Genomic DNA, 18,415 nt, shown 5'->3' on the forward strand with positions numbered 1-18,415 from the left:
TATCAGAACAATAGAATACATGAGATGGATTCTTTGGGAGGTTGCTCCCTCTGCTAGGTGCTACTGCAAAGACCTGGTCCATGTCTGCTGAAGTAAGAAGGAACAGCAACTCCACACAAGGATGTCTTCTGTCCACTGTTGGAAAAGTGACAGCAAGTGTTTTCTGAAAACACTCCAGAAAATGGGGGAGGTTGGTAAAACCAAGTGTCTTGCTTTGTTGGAGAATTACATCCCTCAAGGTTTCTGGATGTATGTTCCGCTATTTTTTGTCAAAGACTTGTCTGTGTGCGATGGCTGATCCATCCAGCAGGGAAGTAGAGGAAGGGGCCGAGGGCCACAGAAATCATCTTGGAAGCCATGTGAAGCCCCTGCGTTACATGATTCTCACTCTGTCCTAAGCAGTCTAGGATATGATGAGATGTATAAAGAATAGGTCCCATGGAGAATATGAGTTAGGAGAAAATCTGGAGAGGAGCTATAATTATGTGACAGAGCATATAGTATGCATGCAGAAGGACCCAGGTCCAGTCTTTAGCATTTTCAGACAGGGTTGGCAAAAACTCCTGCTTGAAACTCCAGCAAGCCATTATTGTCAGTTAGGATCAGTTCTATCAGGTTAGACAGACAAATGGTCCAAATACAAAACAGTTTCCTATGTCAATGTTCCGAAGCACAGAAATGTATTGCTGAAACCCTGCTCCAGATCCTACAACTGTCAAATATATAGCATCTTAGCACAAGGGACAGGGCTCTCTCTGTTATGGCAACAATTATATGAAATAACTTCTCAAAAGAATTCTGACCAGCCCACTATTTCCTTTATTTTTTATTATGTCCAAAACTTATATTCTGGCTAGATTTGCTTCAATAGCAATAGCAATAGCAAGTACATTTCTATACCACTTATCAGTGAACTAGCACTCCTTAAGCGGTTTACAATGTGTAAGCCAATTGCCCCCAACAAGCTGGGTACTCATTTTACCAAGCTACAAAAGGATGGAAGGCTGAGTGGACCTCGGAGCCCTGCCTGGAATCGAACTCACAACCTTGTGGCTGCAGTACTGGCATTTAGCTACTGCACCACCAGGGCTCCCGGGTATCTCCTCTAGGATTACTGATCTGGTTCATGGGCAGGAGGGAACAAGCCAGAGTGTTACACCTTCCTGGGTTTGGAATTCCCAATAAGCTAACGACGAACTGAAGGTCTGTGGTTTGTTTAGTCATTCCTTCACACAGCAGGAGCAATTTGGCTGCATTCACCAGCACAATGCGCCCTGTTCATAGCCATCCAAAATTCATAAAATCCTCATACCACACAGTACCTATTGCTGTGAATGCAAACCCAGTCTAAACAACATGGATCTCTCAGCTACAGTCAGGAGACTGGAAACAAGAATACAGAGTTATACTTAAGTTGTACCAGAACCTGAATGTTCGTTTGTTGATTTCCATATTACTAGTTTAAAACTAGGAAAGAAGAAGATATGGATTCAGTATCATACCTAACTCTGAAGTTGCAATTTCAGGAATGCTAATTCTGACCATTGAGCCATTGCTGAGTTCCTAAGAGTAGAAAAGACAGAGATGTATCACGGCAACATTTAATTTCTACAGCACCCACCATTAAAAAGCTAAACTGCTTCTTGACACACACAAGGTATCTTCAAAATCAATTAGGAACCAACAAGCAAAGCAAAAGTTCATTATACAACGAAGATTAAATGAAATACATTAAAATTTTACATCCAATTAATATCAATTTTAAAAAATATTAAATGTTCCCTTTCTACAAGTCAGTATCTCCAAATCATGGTCCCAGTTCACATGCGCTTCCTCTACTTCTCTTCTTTCCTCACATAACTTAATCCAAAAACCTTGAACCAGGAACTATAATCCTTCAAATTACAGTTCATCTTTCCAGATGCAAATTGTCATTTGAATTTATCATCAAGCTGAGTAGGGCTCAGCTGTTCAAAAACATGGCTTTGAAATGCCATGTTGAAATGTAGACAATTTGTCCAAGGCAGTTTCATAGATGAGCAAAGGGTTGAATAAAGGTTCCTCACAATATATTTGGAAACTCTAACCATTGCATCATGCCACAGTTTGACTGATACAGGCCCAAACTAACCTACACAGCAATACTTACCAGAGTCACTCTATTCTGGACAGGATCTCTCACAGAATGAATAAAAGTTGCAAATTGCTGAAAGGTGCAGTCATCAATGTAAGAGTCTAGAAGTTTGGAAGAATCCCTCAGCTCTGGAACAGGGGATAACATTCCCTGCTAAAAGAGGAACAAAAGTTATAATATTGTAATATGACAGAATCAAGGAGCTAGAGAAATCTTTGCAATTATTTAGTCCAAGCCCCCACTCAATGAGGCATCTTTCAACCACAGAATACCAGATACATGGCTAGATAGCCTCTGTTAACATCCCTCCAGCCCACCATCTACTGGTGCAAGTGAGAAGTTTTCCACTAATCCCGCTGCTGCCACCAACTATGAAGGTTACCAACTATCCCTCCACTGTCATCAAATATGTCGACTTCCGTTTATCCCAACTAATGTCACCAAATGTAAGGGCTTACCCTTATCCCACCTCTGCCAGCAATGTGAGGACCTCGTCCTGTCCCACCACTGTAGTCACCAACTATGACCTCATAGATGCCCTCATGGTTCCTGTGTAAAATTTTATTTATCTTCTATCCCCACTGAACACCACCCTCTGTACAATCTGCTGCCAAAACAGACATTGTGTCTGAACTCAAGCTTTCCCATATGTACAGTTCTTAGTGGCTCAAGTGTATAATACAAAAATAATAATCTGTTGAATAAAATCTAAACATGACATTAACATATAACATACACATAACATAAACATAATAGAATAAACAATTATTTAATAAATCTAAATCAAATATCTTCCCCACTCTATTATCGTAACTAACCTGACTAACTCTTCTCTGTCTCAGACTCTGACTAACTGTGACCACACATACTCCTGAACTCACACTCACTAATTCCTAATCATGACTGCTCTCTCATCCCTGAACAACTGTCATACAACAACCTTTTCAAAATCCCTTTAGATATTTCATAAAACACCTCTCACTCCCAACACTCCATTTTCTCACCCCTTCCCAACAGATCCCTACCTTATAAAATCTAATACCCAGTGCATACATGACTATATTATCTTAATACAATTGAAAACATAGAAAAGAGATGCATTAAAAAGGAATTAAATTATTACAATGTTAAAATAGATATTCAAAGAATAAAATACATTTTAAAAAGATAAAACTGTACAAAACACTTTAAAATAACATCTCAAGCCAGTCCTTTACAGCCATAACATTTTTAAAGCCTGTCTGAACATGTAGGTCTTAGCTTGCCAGTGGAAGGCCAACAAGGAGGGAGCCATTCTGGTCTCTCTGGGAAGAGATTTCCATAGTGTAGTAGCAGCCACCGAGAAGGCCCTCTTATGTGTCACCACCAACCATGCTTGTGATGATGGTGGGATGGAAAGGAGGGCCTCTCCAGAGGGTCTCAGGGCCCAGGCCAGTTCATACAAGGAGACATGAAAGACAGTGACAACTGCACCTTTTATTAAAATCCTCCACCACTCCATCCCTCAACTGTCAGCTTCCCTGGGATTTGTTTTCATCCACAGCCCTCTCAATTTAACTATATGTATTCTGTGCCCTTCAAGCATTCATCTGACAGCTGGGAAGTCAAGGGAAAGTGAATAACAACCCAAACAAAGAACAGTACTAAAAATTTCAATGGTCATGAAAGAAACGGTTGGTGAGGAAAAATCAGGGAGATCCTGAAATATTCATATACAGTGGGCCCTTGTTATCTGCTGAGGTTTGGTTCCAGGACTCCCCATGGATACCAAAATCTGTGGATGCTCAAGTCCCATTAAATACAATGGTATAGTGAAATGGTGTCCCTTATATAAAATAGCAACCAATTTTTGGTTATGGAATGTATGTATTTTTAAAAATACTTTAAAGCCATGGATGCTTGAATCCGTGGAAAAAATCCATGGATACCAAGGGTCGACTGTACAGTTCTCAGTGGGCAATGTTTAATACTACCCATCTGAGTAAAAAAAACCCTGCCATCTTCTCACCTCATCTAACGGTCCAAGATGCTTATTCAAAGGTTTGGAAGGAGTGCTGATACTGTCCAAAGGAGTGCTTGGACGAGGCATCTGATTTGACATCGTCAGTGAAGGTGCTGGCAAGCCAGGTATGAAAACCTTTCCAACCTTGTAATGGGCAAGAAACAGAATAGCTATGCAAAATGTAAAGGGGTCTCATTTTTAAGATCTAAGAATTTAAAACACCGTTATTAAGACAAAATGGAACATCGAATCTACAATATTAGAACAAGCAATTTAATGCAGATTAATAAACAGACTACTAAAAATGCTTACAGAATTGGACAGGATCACTTATTCCACTCACATCCCAAAAGAAAGGTGCAACATAAATAAAACAATATACATACAAACAAATAAAACCATTCAGACTACAGGCATATCTCATTTAACAAAGCCTCTGACAAAGAAGAATCTTTCTAAAAAGTATTTCTATGCCTACCGAGTGACCCTATTCTCCTTGTCAACCACAACATATCACGAAATAATGAATTATTTTTGCACAGTGGGTCTGCACAACAATGCAATAAAGTCTGAGGTGGGAAAGAATGGGATTCTACTCTAGCCAATTTGACAGTATGCATATGTATAACAGGCTCCATGAGGAATGATACTTAACAGAAAACATGTCATAGGAGGAAACACTCCCATCAGCATGTGAACCATTTACTACTGATAGCAGCATCAGTGTCTGCTTTTTAAAAACAACAAGGAATGGAGTCACAAACAGACTATACAAGACTTAGCATCACCATGACTTTGGGCCTCAGTCTCACTGAAAATGAAGGTTGAATCTTTTTTATAGGTTTGCTCTCTGCCCATTTTTTTTACAGAATTTCTTTCATGGTTTGCATTACATTTTAGTTACAATTTGCACATCTGAATGCTTAATCCATTTGTTTATCTTCTATAATGTACTGTTATTTTTAAGATTGCTGTAACTTTGCTATTCATTTAGATTGTCCATGCAGAGAACAGCTTTGAACAGTTCATCCATTTAGACCAGGCTTCACGATAAGCCTGGTCAAAATAAAGTAAGGTAGGTATACTTATGACCTGACTTTAAATGAAATCACTCTTTAGGACAGTACATCCCAACCCCCACTTACACACACACCCAGTCTCCAACTCTGCCATGTTGACTGCCACGCACTCACTTTGTGCTCACTTCATAAGCAATACATTCTGCACAATCTGAGACCCTGATAAAGCAAGGAACACAAGCAGTCTTCTACTCATGTTCAGTGTACAATGAACACGCGTGCAACATCCTTTCAAAGTCCTTTCAGGGACACAGGGACCAAGATGGGAAGGAGTACTGAGGAGGAGAGCCAATGTGTGTGACCTCTCTCTTTTGACCACTTATTGGCCTCCTGAATAAAGGCAAATGCCTGAACAAGGCTATAAATGAAGAGGAAATTGAAAGATGAACAAGAGGAGTATCTGGAAAGACTTGGGCAAGTCAAAATCATGGAAAACCAATCTACAATTTGAAACATATAGAAGATGTTAAATTGAAAGAAATGTTATACATACCCGAACTACTCCAGTGTACAAAATTAAGTTTCCATTGCCTTCCAGAACTAGCATCGTGTCGATGCTCTGGTAATACCATAAAAGAAAAAAGAAAAAGAATGGATTAATCAGCTATTATTTCAAGAAATGTTATCAACTGATAAAGAATGCCTGTACTCTACATTTAATGTTCTTATACTTACTTCAACAGGAGCGGCATCCTTTGCTGGTATGTTGGTAACAGTGCCAAAGATCAACTGGGACATGTCATTACTCTGCTGAAATTTTACACAGCTAAAATTGAGGAAAGAAAAGGATCTCAGCAAAACACTATATTAGAAATGGCTCCAGTAAAATTAATGTTGACTTATACAGTTATTTCCACCATTATAATCACCACCCACTCTCAGAAAATCAAGGCCACCAGCTCAGAAGCAGCCCCAGCATTGCAATTTTTAATAAGCATATGTATTTAACATTGCTCCTTGGTTTGATCATGCTAGCTGGGGTTGATGGGTGCTGCATGCAAAAGAGAGCATCTAGTTAGGGAATGCTGGAATATAACAGTTAGTCTTTTATTATACAGTTCCAGTATCTTAGACAAAAATTCAAGGAAGTCACACTTACCGCAACTGGAGCTGGGACTCCACTAAGTAGCACAAAAACCTTTGCCCACAAAGATCAGTCGTAATAAATACTTTGGAGGCTTGAGAATTTTTCTCCCTATCAACATTCCAATGAAAAGAGAAACAATAAAAAAAACCTGAACTTACCAAAAGAAGTGGCTTTTAAGAATTCTAAATTAAGAAGTCTATATGATTATTAGTTTAAGGCCACTTTTGTTGTAAACTTGTACATCATTTTACACTACTCTGTCCTGTACATATCTGCTCAGAAAAAAAAAGCTCTATTGAGTCCAGTGGCACTAATTCCCAGGTAAGGCTGTAATCTTATACCAATTTAGATGGAAATAAATCTCACTGAAGTCAACAAATGTAAACATGAAAAGGATTCTAGAGCAAGTGTTAAATATACATACATGTGTGTGTGTCTATGTGTATATAGATACATATATACTGAAGTTTGGTAATAAACAAATGTATTTCAGTTTATCAACTGGTGAAAGGGTAAACTAAAAGTATTTACAATTTAAAGAGTACTGTCAGAACATTATAGCAAAAACAACTACAATTTAATTCACATTTGAGGTATGAGACTCTTCTTTCTTGTGTAGAATTCTTTAATCAGCTGACAGATTTAAAGAACTTTCTTACACTACCAGTAGGAAGACACATTTCTCTTCTTTTTTATTATTAACAAATATCAACATAAATTATAAGGTTTACAAATCTACCCAATAGAATCTAGCAAACTGATATACAGTGGTCCCCCGGGTTACGAAATTAATTCGTTCCGCGGTTAATTTCGTAACCCGAAAAACCTTCGTAAGCCGAATTCCCATAGGCGCTAATGGAAAAAAAGCCGCGGCTCTGCCGCGGCTCCATTTAAAACAGCGCCGGGGTTTTTTCGTAACCCGAAAAAACCTTCGTAACCCGAAACAATAAATCCCTATGGGATTTATTCGTATCCCGAAAAATTCGTACCCCGGGTAATTCGTATCCCGGGGTACCACTGTATGTGGCTTCGATTTATGACGAGCCTATGAATGAGAGATCTCCAAGATGAACTGCCCATCAGTGATTATAATAGAATAGGAAGAACTATTACTTTCCTTTTACCTAATATAATCACACAATGTGTGTGTTTTGTGCCTTCAAGTTGTTTCCAACTTATGGAGACCCTAAGATGGCCCTATCATGGGGGTTTCTTCCCAACATTCATTTAGGGGCAGTTTACTTTGCCTTCCTCTGATGCTGAGCAACTGTGATTAGCCCAAGATTACACAGTGGGCTTTCATGAGCAAGCAGGGATTTGAACCCTGAGTTTCAGAGTTGTAGTCCAACACTCAAACCACTACACCATGCTGACTCTCTAATCACACAATACATAGAGATAAAATATAATACTCACACCATAGATAAATATATTTCCTTCCTATGTTCATTCATTATCATACACATTTTGAACCTACTCCAACTTATTAACATTTATCCATTAAGCATATGAATTCAGGGATGGGGAGCTATTATTATTACTCATGGTAGCAACAGACTGGCCATATTTGCATGTGATTGTAAGGCACAAGCACGGCTTATTAAACTACAGTTTAAAAAGCCAGGATTCATAAACAGCTGTAAACCAGGTTTTGTTGGTAGTTTATGAAACCTGGCTTATTTGAGCTCAATAAACTATCATCCCAGGTTTAGTTGTCATGTTAAGGCTTAAATATATCCTGCCTGACTGCTACTAAGAAAATAGAGCAGTCAGTTTTATTCCTCTTCTTTACTTTGCCTCCAATGAAGACAGGTCTGAGATGAATCATTTATATGATACCTCATGGTAGTGAATGGCTCTGTCCACAGATGGTCAATGCATAGTTCTGGAACAATGAGTTCAGTTTCTGGGGCAAGGAAAGAATCAGTAGCACTGCTTGGAGAATGACAGGCACTATGCCTCCTTGGAGACTGGGCATGGCTGGAGAAGTTGAATCTCTGCACTCCCGAGAAAGAATGCACCCCCAAGGCTGGGGAGTGAGATCGGCTGTGAACAAAGAAAGGATTTTTGTCCATTGATGAACTGCACATATGGCACCGCTTTTTGCCTGCAGACCAAAGAGTTAACACTTTAGGTATCAGAGCAGTACAGCCCAGTGCTGAACAGCAGGAGGTCTAAGGCTTCAACCACACTGCAGAAATAAACCAGTTTGACATTGCTTTAACTGCCCAATAGCCCAGTGCTATGGAATTCTGGAAACTAGTTTGTTGTGACACCAGAGCTGACAGAGAAGCTAAATGTTTCCCGAAACAACCATTCCCAGAATTCTATAGCATTGAGCCAAGGCAGTTAAAGTGGTGTCAAACTGGATTATTTCTGCAGAATGGATAAGACCTCTGTTTCAGCTAATCCACTAATTAAAAGGGTAACCTTATGCAAGGTGCTATCTTTCAGCTTCAACATTCACATATACAATACAGAGCAGAAAAAATTGCCCTACAATAGATCCGCTCCCTCCTATATTGAACCAACTCTATGTCCAGGGAATGAGCACAAGGGCATCTAGGCTGGTATCCAATAAAGCATAACATCATGCAGCCTGAATGTAAAACTGGTACAGTGTTTGTGTATATAACCACAGCACTTGAGGTAAGCACTTAGGCGGGGTGAAAAGAGCTCTCTAGCTCCTGTTTAGGAACAATAATTATTGTGAGACTACTCAGTACTACTTGGCTACAGAACTGTAAAAATACCTAAGAATACATAGCAACTTCTAAGTCTAGAAGTTTTAGTAAAAAATTGACATAAAAAACCTAAGCTGACTCATCCACATGTCAAAATACTGTACTTTAACTCTTAAAACAAAAAAAGAAGCATCCCCTGGTGAAAGGTAATCTGCCCTGGAAGCATTGACCCCTCTCTACTCTCTCATCCATCCAGCCTTAGCATGAGCACAAAAACTGTGCCTGCTGGAATTCTGTAAACTCTTTGGCATTGTTTTCCTTTGCTTCATCCTTTAGATCTTTTGTTACATGCCCCTAAGTTTTACCCTCAATATATCCATGGGTCGTACCAAAATCCATAATTTTGGCCCTAAAACCTGCCCTCCATTTATACATGAAACTGAGTTACAGTCAAGTATATACGGTATGTTTATCTTTTGCTCCACTTGTCTCTCCCTCTTCTTCCTATAATGCCTTTGCCACAGTCAAAAGTTAGACTATAAGCTAATTGAAGGCAGGGAGATCTGGAGTGTAATGGACTGCTGACCTAGAGTTAAAAACTTGCTCAGATGTGAAGTTTATTAGGTGACCCTAGGCAAGTTATTCTTGCACCCCACCCTACCTGAAAGTATTACTGTAAAAATAAAATTGCTCCAGGAGGGGAACATTTTTTAGCTCCCAGGGAAGCAAGCAGAGAAGGTATGATTAAAATTAAATAAAACAAAATATCATAGATATTTCTCACAATATATAAATGATAGTAAAAAAAATCTGTGAATAATTCCAAGGGCAAAGTTCTTCAGAACTGAACAGCAATTGACAAAGTGTGACTGAAACTCCAAAAAGATACCAATCTCTAGAGCAAGGACTGATGAAATGTGGAGTCTGGAAATCAAAGAAATCAAGGTACTGTTGCAAAAGTCAAGATCCAATAGGGCTGTTAAGCTAATGGAATTGTTTTTCTTAGCAAAACCAGGATGGATGTGGAGACAATGCCCTACTCCTTACTGTAGTTCCTATGAACTCTCAAACCCTGCTCCTGAGGCCTGGAAAAGACCCTGATCAGGTTTTCAGGCAGTGCAGAGAGATGTGGAGGAGGAAAATGGAAGAAAGTCACACTGAGCATGCAGGTGATATCAATCATTAAGTCATAATGCAGTAAGTAACAGTAGACTGAGGGAATACATTTCTGTGCAGCATGTGTGATCCCTATAACAATCCTTAGAAATCAATAACTGAAAGAAGCTTATCAACCCACCTCAGAGCTGCCATGTTGGAAATGGAAGGCGAGCGGGAGTGGATGCTGGGTGATGATGCAGACCTGCTTTGGCTGTGAATAGATGAATAGTTCTGGAATGGAGAAACCATGGGTGAGTCACCTTTAGACAGACTACGAAGGTGGATAGTGAAGGAAGTGCTGGTGGCTACATGCTGGGGGGTCCCCCCTTGCTCGGAGAACTTCAAGACAGCATTCTGTTCCTGTTGGGTGTGAAGGAAAGCAAATCTACATATGCAGCTCAAAGAAGCACATAGACCATATGTAATTTACAACCATGAGGACTAAAGATGTGCATTTAATTGCTGAACATGACACACTTCCATGTATCCAATTTTCAAAGGCCAAACTATGCTCAACAAGAGGAATCCAGAATCAAGTTTCCTGAAGTCTTCTTCCTTACTTAAAAGGAATAGAAACACTGGTTGTTTCAGCTGTATATGCTTAGGGTCGCCATATCAAAAGAAGTGACTACTTTTCCACAAAGCCACTTCCCTAGTCAAAATCCCCACCCCTTACAGCCATCAAGAAGCAAAAGTCTGAGGGGCACTAATGAGATTTCAGTTGGAAAATAGTATGGAATGGCAGATCCCCTAGTGAAGCTGCTGTCATTGGCTACTGTTCTCTACAAGGTTTGCAAGTTGGGACACATCTGACAAACAGTAACTAGGTTTTTTCTCAAGATACTTCATCTGACAGATGGAATCAAATGAACATAACTAGCAAAGACGTTTCTAAACACAAGGAACCACCAGACAGAAGACCATGTCTAGGGTAGCCAGCCACGTTCCTTCAGAACATGATGGTACTAAGAATAAAGCTTTCATAAAGGAGCAGAGGTGTGCCCTCTTGCATTCTGTAACACAGAATGTATACTGTCAAGTAAATTATGCAGTCCTCATCCAGTTTATTGCATTTGCATTCATGGACAATGGCTGCTCTGAAGTAAGGAAAAAGACTCTTTTACAACATCCAGGATGCTCCACAGTTCCTGATATGGAGGTTACACAATTAAAAAGTCATTCCCTGTCCAGCATGAACTCTCGATTCAGAGAACTTCATGTGGTGAGAAAAACTGTGAGCTACCTCAGACTTGAAAATTATGGCCCTCCTGTTTTTCACCCCATTTTGAGCCTGTGTTTGACTTTCATTTCTTACCTCTGGTTTTACTCTTCTGAGTGCCCAGATGGTATGCAAACTCTGACTAGCATCATACGTCATGAGGATGGAAGGCTCAGCATTGAGGAAAACAATTCTCATTGAATAGTCAGCAACATACTGGACTCTGGCAGAGCCAAACAAACCTGCTAAGCACAGGAAACATCAGATTAGCCAACAAAGAAATGCTATTCCATGGACAGCAACCTTTGACTCTCTAGGCATTAATGAACTCATAACATACCTTGCCTTTGGCTGGGTGAGTAAGGGCTGATGGGACATGGAATTCAACAACATCTGGTGAACCAAAGGTTCCCCAGGTATGTTATGCAGCAGACATGATTTAAACAACAAACATTTGGAATTACCATACAGCTGTAACCTAAAGCTATATGTGAATGCTTATTTTCCTGACATACCATGGCATTACCAACACTGTGCTAAGAAAATGAGCAATAGATCAGTTAGTGGAAACTAGCAAGAGAATGTAGAACTGCATAAGCCTCAGAACACATGAAAGTTTTCTGATTCAAACAAGAGGCACTGAATACATCAACACTCATGGCCTACAGCAATGTCTGTCTCAGTAATGCATATGCACCTCCCAACAAGAGCAAAATTTTAATAGAGCTAGACTGCAGGTGTGGCGGTTTGAGCATTGGACTACAACTCTGGAGACCAGGGCTCAACCATGAAAACTGACTGGGTAGCCTTGGGCAAGTCACACTCCCTCAACCTCAGGAGAACGCAATGGCAAAAAAACAAAAAACAAACCATTCTGAACAAACCTCACCAAAAAATCCCCATGACAGGTTCACTTTGAGATCACCTTAAGTCAGAAATGATTTGAAGATACAGAGTAGCAATACCAGACTATATGTAATATAAAGTCTTGATTGCTGGGTTGTGCAGGGTAAGGAAAAGGCCTGAGCCACCAGCAATTTTTCTTCCTTTGTCATATTTCACACCATCCACCTTGGGGTATCCTTGCCCCAAAGGTTCTACAGAGCTTAAGATATATAGATGCTACACAAATATGCACCATTCAATATTTGTTAAGCCTCCTGGAATACTGTTCAATAAATTATGTTCTCTTCTAACTCTATAATTCTATTATTCTATCCCCCCTCTCCCAATTTCATATGTTGTTGTGTTATTGTGTGCCTTCAAGTGGTTTCCAACTTACAACAACCCTTAAATAAACCTCTCATGGGATTTTCTGGAGCTGAGTGTGTGCGATTTGCTCAAGTTCACCCAGTGGGTTTCCATGGCCAAATGGGGAATGGAACCCTAGTATCCAGAATCACAGTTCAAACTCTCAAACCACTACACCATATTGGCTCTTCATTGATTTCATATACATTATTTAATTTACCTGCAGACTTACAAACCATTGGCGTTATTTCATCTAAAGGATGCAACATGCTGAACATAGTGGGCAAAGGTTCCCTGGAATGAAAAGAAAAGAGAATAACCACTGAAGCCAGTGCTAGGATAAACAACTTAGGCAGTACTGAAAGCCACATCACAACAGGCAACTGCTAACTATGGTTTTAGAAACTAGGAAGTGTTCTATGAAGCCAGGAGCACAAGGAGAAGTGAGACAAGAAAGTGAATGCATACAAAGTTTGTTCTCATTCTTCCAAACTATGATTAGAGAACATTGGCAAATGGAGCCTAGAGATATAGACCAGGGAGGAGGAAAATGCAGCCTCTAAATGTTGGACTCCAACTCTTATCATCCCTCATCACTGATCATGCTAACTGAGGCTAAAGGGAGCTGCAGTCCAACAACACCTGAGGGCCCCACATATTCCTTGTTTGTGAGGAAATTTTACTATTTTTTATGTTCCACTATTTTTAAGACAGAATTATTTCTGAAATAAAATTACATATATTCGACATTTAAAAAATAATTAAAATCCTCTTTGGCTAGTTCAACCAGATTTTTAAACTCCTTGACAGTTATGAAATCATTCTTCTAAAGCATGCCAAGACATACAAGTCAAGATCTAGAGATTTTCTAAGGCAAGGCATCTACTGAATGCATTAAATTAGACTAGCTTGTCATATAGAAAAATCAAAACTATATAGGAAGTCATAATTCATGTTACTTTACCTGTTGGGACTCAGAGGCACTTCATGTGAAGAACTACTACGTTCAAACAACAAACCATATTTTGTTGGCCAAACATTTGCCACCTATAAATAAATAGATAAATACACTATACAGTATATTTAATCTTAGATATGAATTAAATAAATAGTAATAATTTCTATTTTGATAAAATTGTTGTTGTTATGGTTATCATTATCCTTGCTTATACCCCGCTTTTCTCCCTAAACAGAGACTCAAGGTGGCTGATGACAGCAAAGCTGATGAGAATGTCATGTTATAGCCACCAGGACACAATAATTTCTACTACAGTATGTCAAAAAAATCCTTTGTCATCAGGTTGAAAAGCATGACACTATCACAGCTAAGTCTCCAGGTGATACAGAAACCTGGCTGTAACATCTTTAAATCTCTTGTTTCCATTATTTTAACATACATTTACCTGAAAGGGCAAGGAAGCAGTGTAATCCTTTCCTTCAATGCTGTGAATGTTTATGCAAGAGTTCTGTAATATGCAGATACACTTTTCTACTACTTTGCTGCTATCTGAAATTGGGGAACAAATAAGAAATATTTGAACCATCAGATATTCAACAATCCTCCACACAATCAACCTATATTTGTTACACTTGATTTTGGAAGCAACAGAATTTTGAAATGGGCATCACCTTTCAAGACCCGAAAGAAAATGACAGAAGAATTAAAATTACCTTCCATTTTGTCAGACTTCTCCTGGGGTATAGAGAAATCACACCACAAAGCCTGAAATAAAATATTCAGTGTGTAAGTTTTTCTTTTTTCCACAAATACGCCTCCTCCAGCTACACAACTACAATCCAACAGATCAAATAAAAGAATTAATTTCTTGAGACAGTGAGACAAACAGCATACAGAAACATACATGCACACACTCTATATGATTCCCAGTTCAAAGGTAAATGTGGATCCCTATGTAATCAATATAAATCAGTTCATCCAGACATCAGAGGCATTTTTAGACTAAGGGGAATTCCATGGTTTGAAACTACAAAATGAGGACTGAACATAATACAGACTGGATACTGGTAAGGATGGAGTGTGTGGAAAACCAAGACATGGTAGGAAGAAAAGGGTGGTTGGAAATGAAAATGACGGCACTCCACAATGTGATATTTATTGTCAAAGATGTATTGACAATACATTAGGTGGAAGTGGGAACATTAGGTGGAAGTGACCATGTTCTCCTGGAGTTTGTAATACAGTGGAAAGGAGAAGCCAGGCAGAGTCAGACACGCATCCTAGACTTTAGGAGAGCGGATTTCAGTAAACTTAGAGAAGTATTGAGGGCGATTCCATGGACAGAAATACTAAAAGATAAAGGAGTTCAGGACGGATGGGACTTTCTCAAAAGGGATACTGAAGGCACAATTTCAAACAGTTCCAGTGAGAAAGAAAAACGGGAGGTGTCTCAAGAAACCAGGATGGATGACTAAGGAACTTTCAACTGAGCTAAGTTTGAAACGGAACATGTATAAGAAATGGAAAAACGGGGAAATCACGAAAAAGGAATTCAAAGAAATAGCAGGCATGTGTAGGGGTAAAGTCAGAAAAGCTAAAGCGCAGAATGAAGTCAGGCTTGCTAGAGAGGTTAAGAACAATAAAAAGGGCTTTTTTGGATATGTCCGCAGCAAGAGGAAGAAGAAGGAAACGGTAGGGCCACTGCGTGGAGAAGATGGCAAAATGCTAACAGGAGATAGAGAAAAGGCAGAATTACTCAACACCTTCTTTGCCTCAGTCTTCTCAGAAAAGGCAAAGGATGCTCAACCTGAGGATAATGGAGCAGAGGACAGAAGAGGGGAATTTCAGCACAGAATAAGTAAAGAGATAGTAGAGGAACACCTTGTTAATCTAAATGAATTTAAGTCTCCGGGACCAGATGAACTCCATCCAAGGGTATTAAAAGAACTGGCAAAAGTAATATCGGAGCCATTGGCAATCATATTTGAAAACTCCTGGAGAACAGGAGAGATCCCAGCAGACTGGCGAAGGGCAAACGTTGTCCCCATCTTCAAAAAGGGGAAAAAAGAGGATCCCAACAATTATCGTCCAGTTAGTCTGACATCAGTTCTAGGAAAGATTCTGGAGCAGATCATTAAACAGAGAGTCTGTGAACATCTAGAAGGCAATGCCATAATCACAAAAAGTCAACATGGGTTTCAGAGAAACAAGTCATGCCAGACAAATCTAATCTCTTTCTTTGATAAAATTACCAGCTTGGTAGATGAAGGGAATGCTGTGGATATAGTACAGGGGTAGGCAACCTTTTTGAGCCGGGGGCCGGGTTGCTGTCCCTCAGGCGACTGGGGGGCCGAAGCTGGGGGGTGGAGCTTCGACCCTCCGGGGCGGGGCCACGTGCCAGGGGTGGAGCTTCCACCCTCTGGGGCGGGGCCACATGCCGGGGGTGGAGCTTCCACCCTCCGGGGCGGGGCTGTGTGCTGGGGGGTGGAGCTTCCACCCTCCAGGGGCGGGGCTGCATGCCGGGGGCGGAGCTTCCACCCTCCGGGGGCCAGGCCTCCCCATTTTTGCTGGCCCCTGACGGGGCCCTAGGCCCCATCAGAGACCAGCAAAAAAGCTGGGGGCTCCCAGGGCGGCAGGGGGCCCTGCAGGAGGGCTCCCAGGGTGGCAGGGGGCCTCTGCAGGGCCCCAGGGATGGCAGAGGGCCCTGCAGAGGCCCCCTGCCACCCTGGGAGCCCTAAAGCAGGGCCCCAGGGATGGCAGAGGGCCCTGCAGAGGCCCCCTGCCACCCTGGGAGCCCTCCTGCAGGACCCCAGGGATGGCAGAGGGCCCTGCAGAGGCCCCCTGCCACCCTGGGAGCCCTAAAGCAGGGCCCCAGGGATGGCAGAGGGCCCTGCAGAGGCCCCCTGCCGCCCTGGGAGCCCTCCTGCAGGGCCCCGGGGATGGCAGAGGGCCTGCAGGGGCCCCCTGCCACCCTGGGAGCCCTAAAGCAGGGCCCCAGGGATGGCAGCGGGCCCTGCAGAGGCCCCCTGCCACCCTGGGAGCCCTAAAGCAGGGCCCCAGGGATGGCAGCGGGCCCCGCAGAGGCCCCCTGCCACCCTGGGAGCCCTCCTGCAGGGCCCCAGGGATGGCAGAGGGCCCTGCAGAGGCCCCCTGCCACCCTGGGAGCCCTCCTGCAGGGCCCCAGGGATGGCAGAGGGCCCTGCAGAGGCCCCCTGCCACCCTGGGAGCCCTAAAGCAGGGCCCCAGGGATGGCAGCGGGCCCCGCAGAGGCCCCCTGCCACCCTGGGAGCCCTCCTGCAGGGCCCCAGGGATGGCAGAGGGCCCTGCAGAGGCCCCCTGCCACCCTGGGAGCCCTCCTGCAGGGCCCCAGGGATGGCAGAGGGCCCTGCAGAGGCCCCCTGCCACCCTGGGAGCCCTAAAGCAGGGCCCCAGGGATGGCAGCGGGCCCCGCAAAGGCCCCCTGCCGCCCTGGGAGCCCTCCTGCAGGGCCCCAGGGATGGCAGAAGGCCGTGCAGAGGCCCCCTGCCACCCTGGGAGCCCTAAAGCAGGGCCCCAGGGATGGCAGCGGGCCCTGCAGAGGCCCCCTGCCGCCCTGGGAGCCCTCCTGCAGGGCCCCAGGGATGGCAGAGGGCCTGCAGAGGCCCCCTGCCACCCTGGGAGCCCTAAAGCAGGGCCCCAGGGATGGCAGCGGGCCCCGCAGAGGCCCCCTGCCGCCCTGGGAGCCCTAAAGCAGGGCCCCAGGGATGGCAGCGGGCCCTGCAGAGGCCCCCTGCCGCCCTGGGAGCCCTCCTGCAGGGCCCCAGGGATGGCAGAGGGCCTGCAGAGGCCCCCTGCCACCCTGGGAGCCCTAAAGCAGGGCCCCAGGGATGGCAGCGGGCCCCGCAGAGGCCCCCTGCCACCCTGGGAGCCCTCCTGCAGGGCCCCAGGGATGGCAGAGGGCCTGCAGAGGCCCCCTGCCACCCTGGGAGCCCTAAAACAGGGCCCCAGGGATGGCAGCGGGCCCCGCAGAGGCCCTCTGCCATCCCTGGGGCCCTGCAGGAGGGCTCCCAGGGTGGCAGGGGGCCCTGCAGAGGCCCCCTGCCACCCTGGGAGCCCTAAAGCAGGGCCCCAGGGATGGCAGAGGGCCCTGCAGAGGCCCCCTGCCGCCCTGGGAGCTCGCCTGGAGGGTCCCAGAGACGGCAGCGGGCCTCCCAGAGGCCCCCTGCCGCCCTGGGAGCCCTCCTGGAGGGTCCCAGAGATGGTAGCGGGCCTCCTAGAGGCCCGCCGCCATTGCCGCTGCTGCCGCGGCGGCCACTCTGGGCGCCGCCATTTTGGGCGGCAAAATGGCGGCGAAGTCTCGCGCGACCTCCCCTGAGGTCGCGCGAGACTTCGCCGCCATTTTGGGCGAAAAAATGGCGGCGCCCATAGCCCCAGAGGCCGCTATGGGCGCCGGCATTTTTTCGCCCAAAATGGCGGCGAAGTCTTGCGCGACCTCAGGGAAGGTCACGCGAGACTTCGCCGCCATTTTGCCGCCCAAAATGGCGGCACCCAGAGCGGCGAAAAGCCGCGACGGGCGGCCGCAGCGGCGGCGGCGGCGGCGGCAGGGGCAGCCGGGGGCCGGCGGCCAGGCCTTCGCGGGCCGCATCCGGCCCGCGGGCCGGAGGTTGCCGACCCCTGATATAGTATATCTTGATTTCAGTAAGGCCTTTGACAAGGTTTCCCATGACATTCTTGCAAACAAGCTTGTAAAATGTGGGCTAGACAAAGGAACTGTTAAATGGATCTGTAATTGGTTGACCGGCCGAACCCAAAGGGTGCTCAACAATGGCTCCTTTTCTTCCTGGAGAGAAGTGACCAGTGGGGT

At 43.9% G+C, this 18,415-nt stretch overlaps 1 protein-coding gene across 4 annotated transcripts in view; it reads right to left on the reverse strand.

The window, feature by feature from the left end:
- Nucleotides 1-18,415, reverse strand: part of LOC149310493 (anaphase-promoting complex subunit 1-like) — a 72,114-nt gene that overhangs the window by 49,147 nt on the left and 4,552 nt on the right. Inside the window, exons 4-16 of one of the 4 annotated variants that reach the window (XM_089529064.1) lie at nt 14,286-14,337; nt 14,018-14,121; nt 13,579-13,661; nt 12,835-12,908; nt 11,460-11,605; nt 10,284-10,504; nt 8,142-8,348; nt 6,315-6,410; nt 5,891-5,981; nt 5,709-5,774; nt 4,143-4,280; nt 2,150-2,287; nt 1,503-1,563 (exon numbers count right to left, since the gene is read on the reverse strand). In XM_089529064.1, coding sequence (XP_089385190.1) covers nt 1,503-1,563; nt 2,150-2,287; nt 4,143-4,280; nt 5,709-5,774; nt 5,891-5,981; nt 6,315-6,410; nt 8,142-8,348; nt 10,284-10,504; nt 11,460-11,605; nt 12,835-12,908; nt 13,579-13,661; nt 14,018-14,121; nt 14,286-14,337 — 1,477 coding nt within the window. Of the gene's footprint in view, nt 1-1,502; nt 1,564-2,149; nt 2,288-4,142; nt 4,281-5,708; nt 5,775-5,890; nt 5,982-6,314; nt 6,411-8,141; nt 8,349-10,283; nt 10,505-11,459; nt 11,609-12,834; nt 12,909-13,578; nt 13,662-14,017; nt 14,122-14,285; nt 14,338-18,415 lie in introns of all 4 variants that reach the window. The other 3 variants (XM_089529065.1, XM_089529063.1, XM_089529066.1) reach the window with 3 other exon arrangements.

Source organism: Sceloporus occidentalis, unplaced genomic scaffold, assembly GCF_023333645.1.
Source record: "Sceloporus occidentalis isolate IW3139 unplaced genomic scaffold, rSceOcc1.0.p SCAF_6, whole genome shotgun sequence".
Lineage (NCBI taxonomy): Eukaryota > Metazoa > Chordata > Lepidosauria > Squamata > Phrynosomatidae > Sceloporus > Sceloporus occidentalis.